Source organism: Rhinolophus ferrumequinum, chromosome 4, assembly GCF_004115265.2.
Source record: "Rhinolophus ferrumequinum isolate MPI-CBG mRhiFer1 chromosome 4, mRhiFer1_v1.p, whole genome shotgun sequence".
Lineage (NCBI taxonomy): Eukaryota > Metazoa > Chordata > Mammalia > Chiroptera > Rhinolophidae > Rhinolophus > Rhinolophus ferrumequinum.
In genome coordinates this window covers 59,316,790-59,336,528 of record NC_046287.1, presented here as the reverse complement: position 1 = coordinate 59,336,528, position 19,739 = coordinate 59,316,790, and the positions used below count along the sequence as shown (strand labels likewise).

The 19,739-nt window shown below is 43.7% G+C and overlaps 1 protein-coding gene across 3 annotated transcripts in view; it reads right to left on the bottom strand.

Moving 5' to 3' along the window:
- Positions 1-19,739, bottom strand: part of ZMAT4 (zinc finger matrin-type 4) — a 325,908-nt gene that overhangs the window by 251,897 nt on the left and 54,272 nt on the right. For all 3 annotated transcript variants that reach the window (XM_033104618.1, XM_033104619.1, XM_033104620.1), the window contains one exon: positions 2,479-2,584. In XM_033104618.1, coding sequence (XP_032960509.1) covers positions 2,479-2,580 — 102 coding nt within the window. In that variant the 5' untranslated portion in view covers positions 2,581-2,584. The remainder of the gene's footprint in view (positions 1-2,478; positions 2,585-19,739) is intronic.

Genomic DNA, 19,739 nt, shown 5'->3' with positions numbered 1-19,739 from the left:
ATTCTACAGATTATGTTCCCAGTATCACACACATATTTATACCACACTGAACTATCCGTGGCTTTTCCTTCCAATGAAGTTTATAAGCTTCTTGGAGGCTGAGACTATTTATTTCTCATTTAGCTCAAGAATCCCCTGCAATAACTAGCACTAATAGTGCTGGACATGCAGAAAGTACACAGTGGATTGTCACTGATTTGCTCCATAGAGAAGCTAGGAATATTATCTGGTTGAACTGAGAAGTAAAATCATACTAAAGCAATAAATCAGTGATAGAACATTGAGAATAAGTGTGACATTTTCGATGATTTGAGTGGGACTTTGAAGTCAGAGATCCACTCTATGTGCAATTACAGCCGAAAGGATGTGTGTGGAGGGAGGGGTGAGATTAATAGAATCAGAGTATCAGTTCTCAAGGGGCCTTCAAGAGTTTCTGTTGGAAGCTATTCTCTTTGAGATGAAGAAGTGCTAGGGAAGCCTCCTCACCAAAGCTGGAAGACCAGAGATTGCAGCAGGTGATGTCATTCCTGACCGTGCCCTTTGCACACTCAAGGCAGCTTTGCAGTAACACATGCTCTTTCTCACTGAAGGAAGTGCCCACCTCTGCCTGGAGGCAGGGAGGAAAACATTCAGAGTTCCCATCCATGGTTAATGGGAATGCGTTTAATGTTGTTTTAATGATGTGTAACACTGTTAATTGCAGATCTATTGTAATTGCTTTCTTTTCTCTATCTCATCTATGCTACATGCAACAAATACCAACACATCCTCTAACCAATAAAATTGTGCCACAGCAATAGTACATATGACGAGAAAACTTGAGTTCAAATAACTAAATCCTCAATTGAGCAGCTAAGATTATTTTTTTCTTTTAAAAAATATTTTTGTTGTTTTCAATTTTCTGACATTACTTTGCTAGCTCAGGTAACAACAAAGCAGTGCTGGACCTTGTCACCAGGATATTTTTGTAAACAAATACTAACTGAGCATCTATGATGCCAGGTATTTTTCCAGGAATTGTAGAGATCAAATGAATAAAACTCTGTTTCTGTCCTCAAGAATCTAGTAAAATGATTAAAACTGAATATAATAAGTCTAGTAAAGGGAGAACATAAAGGACTAATAGGAAGCTATAGAAGTTCAAAGCAAGGACAAATTCCCTGATTTTCTTTAACGGGGGAAATTGAATGACCAAAACCATATATGTTTATAAATCAATGTCCACAAAATTAGAAAGTTCTTAATTTCAAAACATAGATATCTTCTATTTTATGTAATTCTTTTGAGTTTTTATTGACTTCTAATATTCAATTGCCTATTGACAAAAAATGTACTAACTTTTTTTGCACAGATGCTGATTTTTTAGTTTTCTTTGAAGAACAAGTTTTATTTGCCTTCAACAGAACATCACTACAACAAAATTAATAATGAAAAGCAATATAATTTTGCATGGGTGGCACACTTTACAGGTTCCCAAGCATTTTCACAGGTACTATTTCAATAGATCTCATTTAGTCACCACAAAACCCTGAGGAGTACATAGGGTCAGTTTATTGTGATTCTGGGTGTGTACATGAGCATGCTATTATTATTATGTTCATTGCGCACAGAGAAATCTGAGGCTCAGAGGAGTTTGGTGACTGACAATGACAACTGGCATTTGTCAGACTTGTCTGACAAAAAGAAAATTGCTGGCTAAGCTCTCCAATCTAAAATTACTTACAAGTTATTACACTTGAAAACGCACGTTCCCACTGGTGTATGTTCTCTTGAAAAGCAAACATGCCCTGGGCAACACTCAGCATCTGGTGTCTCCCAGCTTCCCCTTTTCTCCATGCATTGCATCTTGTTCCCTACTCAGACACTAGCCAACCTCTCTTTTCTCATCCTTTCTTCCCAATAAAGGACGAAAAAGCAGCCATTTTGTTCTTCCATCCTAAAGAGCCAAAGCCACTGGATTATGTTTCTCAAGAGTACTTGGACTTTAAAACTTTGTTCTAACTCTGCAGAGGAAGTCTTTAATCTGAGGAACACATTTAGGGCAGCAGCCATCTGGTGGAGAGAACTTGGTACTGAATCACTCACAGATGCTGCCATGTTTCCCTACAGTGAGGAGTAAAGGGCCTCTGAGCTTAGCTTCAGGGTCATGGAAGAGAAGAATAGCTGGTAGTAATGTATCCCGCCCTTCAGGGATGAGCAGTGACAGATTTAACAAGCAGAGAAAGCCCACTGAGTCAATGGGCCAAGGTACAAATTAAAAACCAGAATCTGGGAAGTAGCCAGGGCCTGAGAATGATGTCCCCAGCCCTCACTCTCAACCCCACACATACATTTCTCCCAGCCTGAGCTTAAACTCGAGCCCTGTGCTTCTTAAATTCTGCCCCAAGTCTAGAAGAAGGTACCGTCAAGTCCTACAAACAGAACCCAGGGTACTCTTTCTTCCATTTGAAAACACAGAGTGGGGAAAGCTGTCCTTACCTCATAATGGGCCACGCGCTGAGATTCGGATATCAGTTGTGCACTGCACACCTTGCAGTAACTGTCTGTAAATAAATCCTGATCGATGTCGGAGGACTTCATCAGGCTAAAGGAGAATCAACAGAAAAGAAAAGAAAATGAGTCCACTGCTTTGATGTTTATGCAAGTCATTAACTGTGTGAAAAAGCCAAGAGCATAGTAATAGATCCAATGATGGCAACGGTGAAGGAGCTCTTCCTAAACCTTTGGTGTTACCATATCAATTAATCATAATAAGTGTATAGTTTGTAATTTTCTCAGAAATGCCCACTAGGGTTGCTGGTACTGTAAAATAGAAACTCAGCTTTAGTCTTCTCTATTTGACAAATCAAACTTATATCTAATGCATTGTAAAGGACTTATGAGAGAGGATATTTTCACATACGATTTTATATTAACAAAATATGATAAGCATTCAATATACCCAACAATAGGAAATAGGTTAAATGAATTTTGACACATCCACTCACCAGAATACTATGTGACTCCCAAATCAAAATTCAAATCAAATCCATTTTTAAAAGAATATTTAGTACAATAAGAAAAAATTTACCATTATCAACAAAAGATGTCTACAAATCAATATGTGCAGTATTACACTAAATGCGTTTTTAAAAATGTGTAGGTATATAGAAAACATTCCAGGAAGTTTTAACAAAATTTTAATAGCAATTATCTTTAGGATGTTATAGGTAATTGCCTATGTAATTTTCTTTATTTTTAAATTTTCTATAATGAATATGTATTACATTTCTAATAATACAAGTTAGCTTTGTCAAGAACCTTATAAGCAATATGAAATCTAGTTTTGGGTTCCATAGCTATACTTAGAAAATTAAAAAAATAAAATCATACTGAACTATAACTTTCCTTACAAGCTTATATCTCGTAAAGTATGGAGCCGTTACCATTTCTGCTGACTTTTGTACATTTAGGGTTGTTGAAATTCATAAAGTCCACCTCTACCGCTCCATACCACAACCGAGCCCACAAAAGTAAATAAACATATCCTCAAATTCCAAACCCCAAATCAAAATGTAGCCAAGGGTCTCAAGCTTGTGAAAATGATCTGTCACAGAGGTATCTTAGAGCCACTGAAGTATAATGTTACCACTCTGGCAACACACACCAGTGCATCAAAATGTTTTTCTCTAATCCACAAACCTAGCTTTTACTTTCTGCCTACCAGCCAAAAGTAAGGACTGTTCCAGACAACATGTGGTATGGAGACGCAAGAGAATTTTAGACAATAGGGGTGTGGTGGGCACCCTGGAGTTATATTAACCCAATCCCCTCATTTTACATAGGAGACTGTTCAAAGTCAAATCATCGCTATTGGCATGGCCATAAATACTGCCTAGATTGCATTATTCCAATTTCCATATTCTAGATCCATCCCAGGTCTAAAGCTACATGCCATGTTAGTGTTGGGTGAGTTACTAAACCCTGTAGGTCTCAGTTTCCCTCCCATAAAAATTGAGAAAATAATATTTTCCCTGCCTCCTTAGAGAGTTGTGGCACATATCAAGAGGAGTAATATAGGAGAAGGTACTATATAAACTGTAAAACTCTTCATTTGAAAGGGATCATTACCACCCTTTTAATGAAATACTAATGTTGGTAAGATGTTGGCCAGGTCTTGATTAATACAACAAAATGAAGACTTGTGATCCATTTTGAGTACTTTTGAAACCATCTAAATAGCTGGGCCACATAAGTAAATTATCTGCCTGAAATAAAAGGATGCCTGCTTTTCCAGCTCCAAACTCACTTTCTACCTTGGCCTTGGCTGTCATGGACCATTAGGGCATTTGTATTAAGCAATTTAAAAAGATTCATAGCTTTTGCATGCCCTGAGTACCAGTATTGATACCAGACAGCAAGGAGCACTGACTCTCACAGCTGAAGTGGACATGTTTTTCTGGAAGGATCATTCCTGGCAGACAGTCCAGTCAGCCTACAGTCCCTCACCTAAATGCCTGAGACTCCTTACCTCACAGGGCGACCTGTTCCAGAGAGTCTGGCAACTCTAGTTAGTTACTTTTTAGGTTGAATCAAACTCTGCCCCACTGTAGATTTCACTCATTGACTCTGTCTTTGGATACAACACTGAACAATTTTCCTCTCCTTTTTCATGAACTATCCTCCCTCAAGTGTTTGAAGATAGCTCTCTTCTATCTATTCCCACTCCCTGGCCTGCTTATAATCTTGGTCTGTGTCTATCTCTTTATGGGCCATCTTCAAAGGCAGTGCCAATGACAGAATGCAACACTACAGATATGATCTAAGTGGGGCAAAGAATCACAAATCCATATGAGCATCTGAAATATTCATTGTGATTTGAAATGGTCTCTATTTACATCCTGGAATTCAAGTGGAGAAGAGGTGTTCTGATGATGGAAAAATGTAGTACAACATTTTGAAATGCCAAATGAGAAAAGAAGACTTATTAGGTGTATTTTTGAAGCTAGGCTCCTATAAGTGTTGTGTTTAAATATTATCATGTTCCCTGCTATTTCTAATAAAGAAGTGCACGAAAATAGATTCATGGGTGAACTGGTTAATGGGAATCTATGAACTCATTGCACACTCCTTCCTCATTATACAACCGACTGCAGAAATCAAACACTGTGAAAGGATATTCAAGGTACGTGTCGGACTAAGTGGGGCCCGTAGGAGTCTGAGTCTCAGTAAAGCAGCTGTGAAGCAGAAATAGCTTTAAAGACAGAATATAAAATTTGTATACTAAAAAAATATTCAAAGGAAGAAGAAAATATCATGGCTTTTTTACACTGTTTTATATACATATATAAACCCGTGTGTGCGTGCGTGTGTGTGTGTGTGTGTGTGTGTGTAAGACTATTGATTTGAACAAGTCCAGATGCAATAAAAGAACAATAAAGACCTCTGAAATTTACGGGGCCCAAGTGCAATATGCGAATAAGTTAGATTCCAGTGGGAGGCAATTAGTGGACAAGTGTCAGCCTGGTTTGTGCATGAGGGCTTTTCTCCAAGGAAAAAGAACTCTCTCTGTGTAGGTCACTTTAAACAACTAAAGGGACCGATTTATGAGTCAAAGAGTGGAATTCCCAAGGAGGGGGTGGTTGCCAGCTGATCCCCTCCTCTGGCTTGTTTAGAATCAGATTATCAGCTTCCCCTCAGGAACTACAGGTGAGCTGGTAAGAAAAAGGAAGGCAAAACTGAGGGTTGCTAGATGGGCGGGAGGGGTGGGGGGTGGGGGGAGGGTGAGGGGATTGGAGGGCAGTCGGTGACCACAGGATGGCCACGGGGTTTGAAAATTAATCTGGGGAACGTAATTTGGTGGTTACCAGAGCGTAAGGGGGTTGGGGGGTGGGGGATGAGGGTGAGGGGGATCAAATGTATGGTGATGGAAGGGGAGCTGACTCTGGGTGGTGAACACACAGTGTGATTTATGGATGATGTGATACAGAATTGCACACCTTAAATCTATGTAATTTTACTAACAATTGTCACCCCAATAAATTAAAAATAAATTAATAAAAAAAAAAAAAAGAAAAAGAAAAAGGAAGGCAAACCTGACTACCTTTATGTAGCCTTGTCCATGGTTCTGAATGAGCAGCTAGACCAGAGACAAGGCAGGACTGGTCAGTCCTACTGTACCCTCAGAGCCAATGTGTGGTGACCTCCCCCTTAGAAACATGCTGACTGTGCTACCCTCTGAGGCCTTGGGACCTTGTAAGGAAAGAGACAAAAATACGGGGAGGCAGAAGTTTGATTTCCTGGATCTGAAACTGACCTGAATGAAAGCTCCCTCAGTGTTCCCCACCCCGGCACATTCTAAAGCAAACAGTGAAGATTTGAATAACCTCTCTATCACTCTTTGGTATTCATAGAAAATAGTGCTACCTGTATTTTAGCAAAGAAGCCCTGAGTGGAGTTGGAGACAGTATTACAACAGGAGAATGATCAGATTCTCATTTGCTGCCTCAGGTCTCTAGATAGAGGTATATTTACAGGTATAGCAGTGACAGTGTAAAACTCTGAAGTATAGCTAGGTGTAATAAATAAAGGAAATATAGAGAAGGGCTTTTATTTATTCAACAGTGGTTTTTTGAGCATCTACTATGTATGAGACACAGCGACAACAGAAAGCACAACTTCTATCTTTCATCATGAGCTATTGAGTGAGAAGAGATACACACACACAAATACCTAATGCACAGGCAGCAAGTGTAATCTGCCTGCTAAAAAGTGCTAGAGGATTTGAGAAGACAAGAAGGATTATAAGAAACTCTTCAAAGAGGTTCTGTAAGAGTTGAACATTTAAGGATGGAGAAGATTAGGGTGGAGGGAAATGCATTTTAACTTAAAAGCTATTTTTTTTCCTGGCCAAGAGAAAAATCTTACCACCAGTAGGCATGAGAAGATAAATACGAGGGGCATCAGTGGGACTAATTTAAAATTATGCAACATAAAGGGAGGAGGCATCAAAATGCTAGGGGGAGAAGGGTACACAAAGCGCAAGACCCAGATGGAAAGAGGGGAGACTGGGGGAGAACAGCCAGGTCTCAAAACTTCTCTCAAGGTGCAAGGATGGCCTATGCAGGATCTTCAGATGCAGATATGAAGCCTTCCTTTCTGCTTCTTTCTGCATCTCAAGGGCAGATTTCAGGAACTCAGCCTGCAAACCCAGAGAAACCTGAGACTTCATGGCAAAGAGTAATATTCTTCATTCCATTCCATTTTTGATCGTGTTAAAATAGCTTCTGACTCAAAGATCCCAAAACCCATGTGGGGCTCTTCAGAGGAAAAAGACATTAGTTCAAATCCAAGTTGGTCACTCTCCAACTAGGTTTTTGAACAAGTTATATATCCTCCCTGAGCCCTGTTTCCTCATTTGGGAAATATTCTCACAGGGCTATTGTGAGGATTAGAGACAATGTAGATAAAAAGCATCTAACAAAGACTGTGGCATATGGCAGACACTCAAAAACAGATATTACCACCATTATTATGAATTTTATTAATTTTGTATCATTTTTATTCTCGTTTTCAGAAGGATGCCATAAATATTTAATCAGACAAATAAATAGATCCACATTCACACTAAGGGGGAAGATAACACAGTTGGTGTGCTGAAATCATAGCTTTTATTGCCATCAGAGGCTTCCTCTTTTGTATTAACAATACCATCCACAAAAATGGCTCCTTTCCACTGAATTCCACTGCCAGCTGATACTCAGGCCTTATGCCTGTGAAGAAGCCATGTTTCATGAATGTTAAAATCTATTTTTCTGGTCAGTAGGTGCTGATACTGGCAGACAGAGCAGTTTGATGAGAACCGCATCCCACCTTCTCTCTCTCCCACTAGAGCTCTTCTCTCAGTGACCTGCTCCTTGGAAGACACAAAGGAAAGCAAACGCCATCCAAAGCTTGGATGTATCTGAACTGTCTGCACCCACAACCAATCACTGTGGTCACCTTGAGATATCCACAACAGTCATGCTCCCCAGGATGTCATCCCTTAGGCCCCACTCCCATGCAACGAGAAGCCCTTGCCTGGGTGATCTCCACTGGTGGGTATCCCGTCATTATAGTGAAACTGGGCATTTCCACTATAAAGCTAATAACCTACTTTCCACCCACTCACTCCCTTCACTAGCCCTTTAAAAATAGTATTTAAGACCCATGGCAATTTCGACCAAAGAGCTGATCTCACCTTCAGGGGAAGATTTCTGAATCTCCTACTGCCACTCCATATGACTGGCCAGTATCAGGGACTGTGGTTCCTCTAAAGATGCTCCCAACAGTGCTCGGCCCTCATGAAAGCTCCAGACCCAGAAGGAATACAGATTCTATTTTATTATTATAAATGTATTAAGTGCTGTTCCTAAGCCAGGCTTACGGCTGAGGGCCTGCAACCACCTGATTTAATTCCCTCTCAGAGACAGGGAGTTTCTACATGAGAAACCGAGGCTCAGAAGTTGAGTCACCACTCAACGGTCACATAGCTCCTAAGTGGCAGTCAGGTATCCAGGGCCAACTGTGCCTGTCGGCTCAGCCCTCACAGCCTCTATGGCCAAGCTCAGCACCGCGAGCCCTTCAGTCTGTTTCCCTGTTACCTGTCTCATAAGCACCATAAAAACAATACTTAAAATGAAAGTGGATGCATTACAGAATTGTACACCTGAAACCAACATAACTTTACTAACAATTGTCACCCCAATAAACATTAATTTAAAAAAAAAAAAAAAGTGGAGGGTAGACATCCTGCCCAGAATTAATATGTTGTGGCCTGGAGAGCTCCTTCTCCTGTCCAGGTGGAGCCTTGAAAGCTGTGACTGACCTCAGGGCCCAGACGCTCTTCCCTATGTTTATCTGAGCCAAGCTGGGGTGCACTGCCATCTCCCCAATCTAGTCCTGCCTCCGTCTGCACACCCACAGTCAGTGGCTCTGTGACCTGACTCACCCTCGGATGTGGTACCGACGTCTGCCTTACCACTTAGCCTGACACCCTCAAACACCACCGCACCTTTCTGTCCCATCTGGTTGTCTCCTCTTCATCCAGTTGGGGACCCTTCACGCTATGTCTGCCTGCAGCCCACCACAGCCACTGCTCTCAGTAGCTCTGGTCCTCTGCGTCCCAGTGCCCCGTGTGGAGAGACTGCACTCTGTCTCCTTCAATTGTGAGAAGCCGAAGAGCAGACTGAAAATGCCGCCGGTTAAAAAGAACCATCCTCTGGTTATAAACGTGAAACAGACATGAGGCATGTCACTGCTGTTTAAATTCAGCCACATATTAAAGTTATTAATACCCCAAAGGCTATTGAAATTGCTTCTGCTTTGTTTTATCAATACTGGAGGGGATGAAACTCTGTTCAGAAGGGGAAAAAAGATATGAAAACCAGGGCTGGCCCGTTATCATCACAAAACAAATAAGCCTTGATCTGCTCCTTTGGGATCCTTTAGGGTTTTTATTCCACTTGCAAAAGGACTCCTGAATCAGAATCTACCTTTGCTGGCGTAACCTTTGCTCCATTCCCCTTTCAGCCTCTGCCACTGTTCTACCAGGGCACATTAAAATGCCTTCCCCTCTAGCCTCCCCAGCAACCAATGGAGAAAGCTTTGAGAGACAAACCTGTGGCTTCAGCACACATCTCCACAGTGACCACCCCCCACCCCCACTCAGGCCCAGGAGCCACAAGGATGGGCTGGAAGCAGGGACTATCCTGTCCCCTTCACGTCTCCCTCCACATGGAGGTGGGTAATGCAGGGCTGGTTGCCGTGGCAGCAGACCAAGCAGCCTTAGGGGGAGGAAAAACAAAACAAAACAAAACATGACAAGTACTTCAGAAATGAAAGCGTATTGGTCTTCCATAAAATCATGGCAGAGAGAGAAAGGGGGCAGGCCACAGCACAGAGCTGTGCAGATGCCCAAACCCAGCTTTCGCAGCCTGCAGGCTCCAGCACACACTTTCTTTCATTTCACCACACACCCCATAGGTGGCCAGACAGGGGAACCTAGAGCCTCCTGCGAAGCGGCTGAATCAGAGCGAAGGTCAAATACACGACCAGCTTGAATAATCTTTTTGATTCCGTTTCTCAAAATGGAGCCCACTCTTCTGGTCTGATGCTGCCGTCCCCATTCCTGACATTGCTCAGAGAAAGGAATTTGGCAGTCCAGGCTCCTCACCATACATCATCCACATGCAGGTGCAAGCTCGACCTTCCAGCCTGAGCTTTGTTTTGAGAGAGAGAGAGAGAGAGAGAGAGAGAGAGAGAGAGAGAGAGAGAGACAAAGAGAGAGAGAGAGAGGAGAGAACAAACTCCGCACACCACTCCTTTCTCTTGCTTGGCATAGCCAGGAGCTTCATAGCTGACTCACACCACTTGAATAATTGCCTTTTAATGGAACCATTTTCTTCACGTGTAAATCCAAGCTCTGTGATTCCTGACTCGGAGGCATCTGCCACTGCTGGGTTCATATGCCTCACCCGCGGCCCCAGGCCATGGAACCATATCTGTCAGTCTCATTCACATATGGCACAGGCCAGCCTGATGACATCTGGGAAGGAGAGCAGCAAACATGTCCCGGACTTGGGCCAACCACTTTGGGCACACACGCGTGCCTCTGCCACCTCTGAGGAGGCATGTGTGCTTGGTTCCTTGCCACTTCTTTCCTCTCTGGCCCCTTCTCCTTTGTCTGGATGTACAAGTCTGAAGTTTAGACTCCAGGGAGCATAAATGGAACCCAAGGCTTCAGAACACTCCAACCCCTCAGATGTTTTATGGAATTCAGCAAATGGCCTCTGCTCAAGTCCAGGGCATTATGCAACCTCACTAGGATTCCCCCTTACTCATTAAATGGATTTTTCTTGAGCACTTACTATATGCATGGTGCTGATCTCATGGAGAAGGTTCACGTACTGGGATCCAGCATATACCATTCTACATAAACATGGACAGGATTCCTGTCTCCTACACATACATAAAATATTCACACCCACTGATAGACGATGGCCCTGGCTGTCCCACACGTCATTCTAGAATCTCTACTTGCCCCACGGCCTAGTGGTCCTTGCTAAGATTTTAATGTTGAACCTTTGCCTCCACCTAACAATAGGGACTGGGGAAGTGCACAGAGGCGGATGGAGCCAGTAAGTATTCCAAAAGATGAAAGCCATTCTCCCTGGGTTTACAAAAGGCCTTTTCAAAGGCCACTTTGGGAAGAGCCCTGGCAATAAAGCAGCAAGGGCTGCAGCAAGGGCTGCACCGGCTGACTGGCAGGTCTGGGCAGCGTGATGGAGCACTCTTGTCAGGGAAAACACCGGCTGCATTTGTAGGATATTAATGGGTAAACTGCAGCCCCTTCACCAGTCACAGTGGGTCAGAAACATTTCCTTTTTCTTTCTAGACTTTCAGAGGGGAGACATGAGTGGTAGGTAGAGAGCTTGGATTTTCCAATGCTTTATTACTTCAAGTCAGAGCAAAAACAGAGCACCCAACACAGGAGGAAAGCCAGAGGCAGAGAAAAACAAAAGAGATCACTAGCCCACAAAGACAGAGAGGGGAGGAAAGGAAGAATAATGGGGGAGTAGAACATTCTTATGTTTTTCTGTCGCTCATTCCATCAAACTAAAGGGCTGGGCACCCAGGTGGAAAAGCCACTCATATTTTAAAGAACAGGCTCCCGCCCTCCCCCCACCACTCACAGGAGAATGCCAACGTGGATTCCCCACTTTCTAGTGTATTAGCCTCCTGTGCCTGCTTAAGACGGGTGGATTTCCTAAACAAGCTGAAAAACAAGACCTTTCTTTTTAACAGTGGATACAAGTCTTCGAATACACAGTTTATAAATAAGTATTCCATTACTGTAACTTGTTTACATGATTTATCTTCACAAGACTGCCCTTACCGAACCAGACAGATTGAGGGCAGATTTAAATGCGGCGATCACATCCAGGGCTCGGAGGAACAGTTCTGCACCTGTACCCAAGTAAGTGCACACGAGAGATGGACTGAGCTGCTGCAGGGAAAACGATTACTTGTACGTATTTAAATCCATACTCCAAGGCTGCTGCAATGGGCTGTCTGTCAGCCAGCAGACATGTTCTGCTCCATTCTCCACTACAGCACACTAACTAGACTTGGCTTCTACGAGGAATCCTACTTGGTCTTGATGTGCCTGCTGCTTTCCCAAAAATCAGCAAAACTGTAGAGTCCATGTATAAGTATCTGGAGTGGCCAGGATGGGAAGACACAGGAATTAAAACGTTGTGGAGTTAGGGGCTGCCCATCCACAAACTGAAAAAAGCCTATGTGTATATCTGCTCCTCCCATGAAATCTTTCAGTTGGAACTTCTTTTCCAATCTGAGAGTTGGTTTGAGATATGGTGCCACCTCGTGCTTTGGGATGAGGCAAAAAGTAGTGACAGTAACGATAGCTTGGGGGATTCAGCTACCAGGGGAAGCTAAGCATGTAAAGGTGTGTGTATTTTGCTCATTAATAATGAAAGGATTAGTAAAACTTCAAATATCTGACTATATCAAGTGTTGATGAAGGTGTGTGGACACACAGGGTATTTTATACATTTTTGACAGGAGGGTAAGTTGAAAGGATTATCTCATCAAGCTTAACAACCCAGCAACTGCACTCCTACTTTACAGGCAGGAAACACTCTTGCTTGTGTACAACACCAGGCATGTAAAGGATGATGATAGTAGCATTGTTCAAATAGCCAAACGTGCACTCAGCCCAAATGTGTATCGACAGGAGAGTAGATGAATAAACTGAGGTATAGTTACAACATGAATGAAGCACGGCGACACACCAGAATATGGATGAATCCTAGTAATCTGATACTTAATGACAAAGGTAAGTCAAAGAGCACATATACGAGAACCTTTTTTATAAAGTCAAAAACAACTAAAATGAAAACACATACATCTTGAGGATACCTGTACATATGATACAACTCTAAAAATATTTGGCAAGAATAAAAATGAGGACGGATTCAGGATGATGATTTTTTCAGAAGGGCAAGATGAGAGAGAATCACACGACTAGATGCAAGCTGCTGCCAGATCTTAACTTTGCTTTGGAAGATGTTATAGGGGGTACCCGTTCTGTTATTACAGATGGTAAATGAGAGTGATAGGTAAATAGGTAAGCAGGTAGGTGGGTAGGTAGGTACGTAGGTAGGTAGATAGGTAGGTAGGTGATAAATAGGCACCATATACAAGTATGCACCAATGATGAGAGATGATTTTCTAGAAACAAATCCTCCACACTCTCTGTAACAGAGACATAGTTAATTTTTCCCCGTTTTTCCCAGCCATAAAAGATTAGGCTGAATTTCTCACCCTCTCTTTGCAGTTAGTGTGTCATGTAACTGAGTTCTGGCCAAGGGAATATGAGCAAAAGTAACATGCACACCTGTGGGTCTGGCCCTTAAAAGCAGCTGCCTGGTTGTCTATCTATGACCCCCTCCTGCAGTGTGGATACTAATGCTAGCCAGCCTTGGAAGCCATATGTTAAAGAAGGTAGTGTTTCTGAAAGCCCGACTTCCTGAATGACTACATGGAGTAGAGGCCCCTGTCCCCAATCCCTGGTGCCCACTGGACTCTATGTGACTGAGAAATCAACATCTAATGCACTGACCCACTGATTCCAGGGTTTATCTAGTGTTACCTGAACTAACCCAACTCAGGTATTAGTAGCTTGACATGGCTGGAAAACAATTACACAGACGTGTACTTTTTACCTAATTATAGCTCTTACCCGGGTTGTGAGGGAGTTAGAAAAAGCCAGTGAGTTTCAAGGGTCTTGCACTCGCGAGATTAGAGTTAACATCGCCTCTTTGAGTTAATATCGTCACCTCTGGGTGACGGCATTAAACAGCCCAGACCTCACTAAGAATGCTCACTCCGGGCAGTACTGATCTAGTCCTCATTTGAACAGAACCTGGGGTTTTTATGAGTCTAAAATCAAAAAATGTATGGAAAAGTGTATCATCAGTTTAGGACAAGGCCCGTGTACTGGTTCACTGACGATGAGTCCCTTTTCAGGCATTTTAACTAAGAATCCTTTACAAATTCCAGTGGCACCTTCTAGGAAGGCTACTCTTATTTCTCTGTAGTTTGGAGCCTACCCGTCCTACTGACATGTCGGTGCCAGTGTCTTGTGAAATCTGCTTTGCCATTTGTGAAGGGACAAACTGAGCAGATGGTCGTGACCACTGGGATACCAGGTAATGAAAAAACGCCTCACATCAGAGTTTCAAGGTCTTGTCACCTTGCCAGAAATGACAGCCTGGCTGTCTAATAACAGCCCTGATGTGCGGGCGGGAAGCACACATCTCACCATTCCAGCCCTTAACGTAGTTAAACTTTCAAATCCTTGCCCCGAATCAATTCTTCTCACCTTTCAGCTGAAATGGGCAACGGGTGGGCAGGTTCCAGGAAATGGAACTATATTGCTATAGATTCATCCCCTGGCTGAGCAGTTTCTGGCTTTAGGGAAAAGACTGGGCGTATGGAGTATAGGCTGGGTAATGCCCTTCTAAGGTCACGCCTCACTCTTCTATCAGTTCGGCTCTAGACGTACCCCTGCCTCAAGCCTAGGAGTGAATGGTGAGCCCTTCCGTCCATCCTTTCCACCTACTAAGGCCAGACTGACCTTAAATCAATGCCAGCACCCCTGCCTCCGTCACACCTGCCTTCCCCACTTGCTAGGACAGAGGTGGGGCTACTCGGTGGAAAAGCAGATCAGGGTCATGGAAGGCCTGGCAGGGAAACAGAAGGACCACGAACACTTCAGCTGGCAGTAGAAGAGAGAATGAAAGTTGAGTCAGAGTAAAAGCAAAGGGGCATCACTTGGGCAATCTGGAGCTGAGTAGGTTAGAAAGAGAGAGACCCCACCCCACGATGGAGGTAGGAATGAGGAAATCAAAACACTAGAAATGACGTTACGAATCATCTAACTGAATCATTCACATTCACAGAGAACACAGAAAAGGCAGCCAGGAAGATTACAGGACTCACCCACACTCAGCCCGTAAGTAAAACACAATTTTGGGGGTACCTAACTCCTACAAAAACATTCCTTCCCAAAGCCTCACTGCAGTCCAGCATGTTTACTGTCTTCCTTTTAGGACTCATTTTGGGCAAAGAGGAACCATAGGCGCCCTTTCAAACTCTGAGAAAAGCAGACACTTAGGATTTTGCCTAGTGGGACCCAGTGATGCAGCAAAAACCATCCTCCCAGGTCAGGTCCCAGGAGGGCAGTGAGAGGGGCTGAGAGCAGAAGAAGGAGTAGATATCTGGGTTGGAAGCATGCCTTGTCTCTTCTGACACCTTCTCATGTGTTATGGGTGATGATAAAGCCCAGGAACCTGTGTCATGTGAAGATACTAGAGTCAGAGTGGAAAATAATTTAAGTACTGATTCCATCTAAAACTGGCACCAGCAATGCAATTCCTATCATAAGCAGTCATTCCTGTCTCTCACCACCCAAAAAGAATAGGCCATCCTCCCAAGTTGATGGGCTGTGATTCACTTAGTGATGGAGTGGTCTGGACCCACATTAAGATAAGTACTCTTGTGGTGCACAGGAAAATGTTCAGGCCAGATGCACTTTCAAAGAACTTCTTGCCCCAACTGCTGGGAGTGGAATTGGCATTCAGGCTTCAGCTGTCCACCTCTTCAGGGAAGTGCTCAGCTGAGAGAGCCTCCTCACCCAAGGTCACGCTCCTACCCATGGGGCCCCACACCCAGTGACTGATGAATGCAAGGCTGCAAAAGCCCACCCACTGCAGCTCAACACGGGACAAATTCCAACAGGCTATATCATTCAGCCCCAGAACTTTTTGTGGGGCTGATCAAGACTGTTGCACCTGCACCAAAGTCAACCTCGCAATCCTGCTTCTACTCCTCCCTGACAAGGGCGTCCACCACAGGAAGCATTCTAGTAAACATCCCGAGCACCAAACACTGCAGTCTGTCTCCTGACAAACCCTCTCCGTGACATCTCTTCTTGCCTGCCTCCTGATGAATCACGCCTCACACGGTAGTCCCAACTACGGACCTCACCTCATCAGAAATTCCCAGACTGGATCCATTCCCAGAGCCCCAGAACTCCTCCGGGAATCCATAAACTTAATGTCAGAGTAACATTTGTGCAATACGAGGCAAAGAACTGTTTCTGGTAATGCTGCATTCTGAGATAGGCTCTGTGCTATTTAATAATATGCAAGAAAGAGAAATATGCTAGTGCTGAGTCCCATTTCCCATTCTTTTGATCTGTGCTCCCCAGAGTGGTTACAGTTACGATCGTACCATCTGACTTGAACTGATGATTCTAAGTTTCATAATGTCAAATAAGTCATATTTCAGTAGCACTTCCTACCCACTACTAAAAATATTGTTTCTTCCCACACAGCTATTCCTAATGAGATATTTCAAGCCACCTGGCACCCGGGGGAGTTCCTTGGCCAATCTGCTATGGAGCCCCACGAAATGGAAACTGTATACAATAGAACTCCAGTGGATGCTGGTGTCAGGGGACAAGAAAAGCAGCGACATCGCAGGTTATTTTGTCCTACCGTAAGAGATGTTCCTTGAGATGTCATTAAACCCACAGTCAGTGTGACTCTAGGGTAAAACGGAGTTTATTATAATGTGGTTTTGCAGTGAACACACCAGAAGAGCTGGCCCCAGTTACTGGCTGGCTCTCTTCCAGGACCTTAGCTGCTCTTACAGTTTCTGATGAGAACCAGTTTGAAACCTGAACAACTGCTAACTTCCACTGAAATGTAAATGCATCTGGGGACCAGGCCAGGCCTCCTATCCGGCTACACTGGGAACTGACTCCAGCCATTCCAAAGGCGTGCCACACCGTCGCTCATAATGTGCACCTGCTTGCTCTTCCCTTTCTGTCTGCTTAAATGCGAGACTGTCGTTTCTCCTCTCCATCACTCCACTAATTCATGTGTTAGGCGTCAACTCCCTGGACTAGTCCCCTACCTCTTCTCACTCACGCTGGGTTAAGGCTCCCTTTCTAGCTCCCTGTACACACCAAAATATAACAGATAAAATACACTCTTGCAATGGTGTGCTCCCCCATGGACTGGGAGCCTTTAGAGGTGGAATTCTGTCTTCTCTGTACTCAGTACACAGCACCGTTCTAAGCACTTCAGCTAGTGTTACAATAGCAAACAGAAAATACGCTTCTGTTTCTATTCTTTGAGTCTTATCCTTAAGATTATTAAGGAGAGCCCAGAGGATGGCCCCAAAGAAAACAAATCCAAAAGGACCTCTGGGACACCTCTGGGCTGTCCTGGCAGGGCCTACTCCAGGGAGAGCCAAGCCGCACACACCTACTTGTGCAGACATTTCAGTGTCTTAGAGCCCATGGAGGGCTCCACTCTCTAATTAAAAAATGAGACTTCTGTCATTAGGAAGAGGTCTGAAGGAGAGGTCAGTATAAAATCTTCCCTCTGCCACCACTAGCCCCTCCTTCACACTGGGTCTTCGCTAGATCAGGAGGTAGTACTAAGAGAAATAAACAAATGTGCTTTCAGGTGGCAGCACCACCCCAGGGAGACCCAGTGAGTTCACCAACTCTTTTTCCCACCAAGTGCACCTTTGTGCTGAGCCTTATAATCCCACAACCTTGCCTCATGCACTATCCAGACCACATCTATGGGACATCTGGGAAAATGCTACTTGGTACTCATCTTCATAGTCAACATTTGTTGACTGTTATGGGTTGAATTGTGTCTCTCAACAAAGATATGTGGAAGTCCTAACTCCCAGGACTTATGAATGTGATCTTATTCGGAAAGAGGGTGTTTGCAGAGGTAATGAAGTTAAGATGAGGTCATCCTGGATTAGGATGGGTGCTAATTCAATAACTAGTGTCCTTATAAGAAGAGGGAAACTTGGACACAAACAAATGGGAGAGAAGGCCATGTGAAAACAGAAGCAGAAATGCAGTGATGCATCAAGCCAAGAAATGCTAATGATTGCCAGAAACCACTAGAAGCTAGAAGAGACAAGGAAGCGTCCTCCCCTAGAGCCTTCAGAGAGAGCATAGTCCAGTCACACTTTGATTTCTCAGAAACTAATATACTGACTGAGCATTTTATGCCACACTCAGTAGTTCCACATAATGATTTTATACAAATCTCACAACAACCCTGGGAGATGGTTACTGAGGCACAGAAAGCCCATGTGTCATGCCCAAGGAAAGGTCAGTATAAGGTCCACATAACTTACTGTAAATAGAGCAGGGACTCAAATATGTGTCTCCTGACTCCAAAACCAGCCATCTTTCCAGAGCTTTTAAATCAAATTTTTGTTCACCATTTGCTTTAAGGGTCTTTAAGTCCTTATTAAACATTTCAGTTATCTTCCTTTCTTCCTATTTGCCAAACAGAGAAATGATTTACAGCTCTAACAGAATTCCAGATCTCATGGTAAGGAAGGCAAAGCCAACTGCAGCTGCCACCCGCCCAGTTTTGTCACAGATACTGCCTGGGTTGCTGTACTTGATTTGGGGGTCAGGAGAAATCAGTAAGTTAAACGCTGTCTTCACCTGCCAGTGTCATAAAGGGAGTCCATAAGCAATTAGGCACTTCTAATCACTTAATCCACTTTAAATCTCTGTAAGAGAAAGGTAATAATTATGGAGCTCTAATCTGGCTGGTCCTTGGCCAGTTTTCAGTCAACCAGAGTCCTACATAATATTATAAAATACATTTTTTAAAGACTCCTCCAGAGCTTCTTCATCCCTGAAATCCAAGCCCTATGCAGAAAGGCAAGGCCAGAAAACAATCTGGGTTTCCTTCTACCCTGTCCCTCAGTAGGAAACTGAACAGTCTCAAAATCCACTTCTGCATGGAACCACACCTTTCATTTCATCACATTCATGTGGATGACCTCTCCAGTCACTGCTCAGCTCCACAGCCCCCTGGAGGTCCCAGAGGCCCCAAAAGTATAATTCACCAGGTGCTACTGGATCGGAGACCCACACGACCCTGTGGGGCCCTGTGTCTAGCTCACTAGACATTTGCATCTAGGAGGGAACTGAGGAACAGGCAAATGCTATCCCCGTTCTCCCAGGGACTTACGAAGGGCATAGACACTCCCTCCACCTACTGGACTAAAATCTTTCCAAAGCAGCAACAAGTTCTAAATATTTCAGGCCATTTATCTCCAGGTCCTTAGCACTGCTCCAGCCTTCAACACCTACAATGCTTATCACACAGAAACGCATTATTTATTCAAGTCACCAGCGCTATGTACTCAAGTGTCACACCTGAGACTGATCTTTGTCTTCTTTCTGGGGAATGTGTGCCTGCAAGTCGCCAACACATGCTGGTGATACAAGAGGTTCAGAGACTTCCCCAAGAACTATCAATGAAATGAAAATAGGGTAAATGGATTTGCTGCCAACTTTGATTTTTGGTTGGTGGGACAATTTGGGACATGACTGGAAAATAAACCCAACAGGACAATGAACTAATTTTCAGGATATTTCTCCTCCTTCTTTCCCCTCGGGTGTACAGGCTGTGTATACACCATATCTAGTAAGCCAGGACTCATACAACTGGGATTGAAACAATTCGGCCAAAGCCCACCAATGGACACCGAGCGTCTTCATCGGCCGAGCCTGGGGCCTCTAAAAAATGTCCAGTGATACAACCAGCAGACCTGAAAAGTGATGAAGAAGGGGAAGT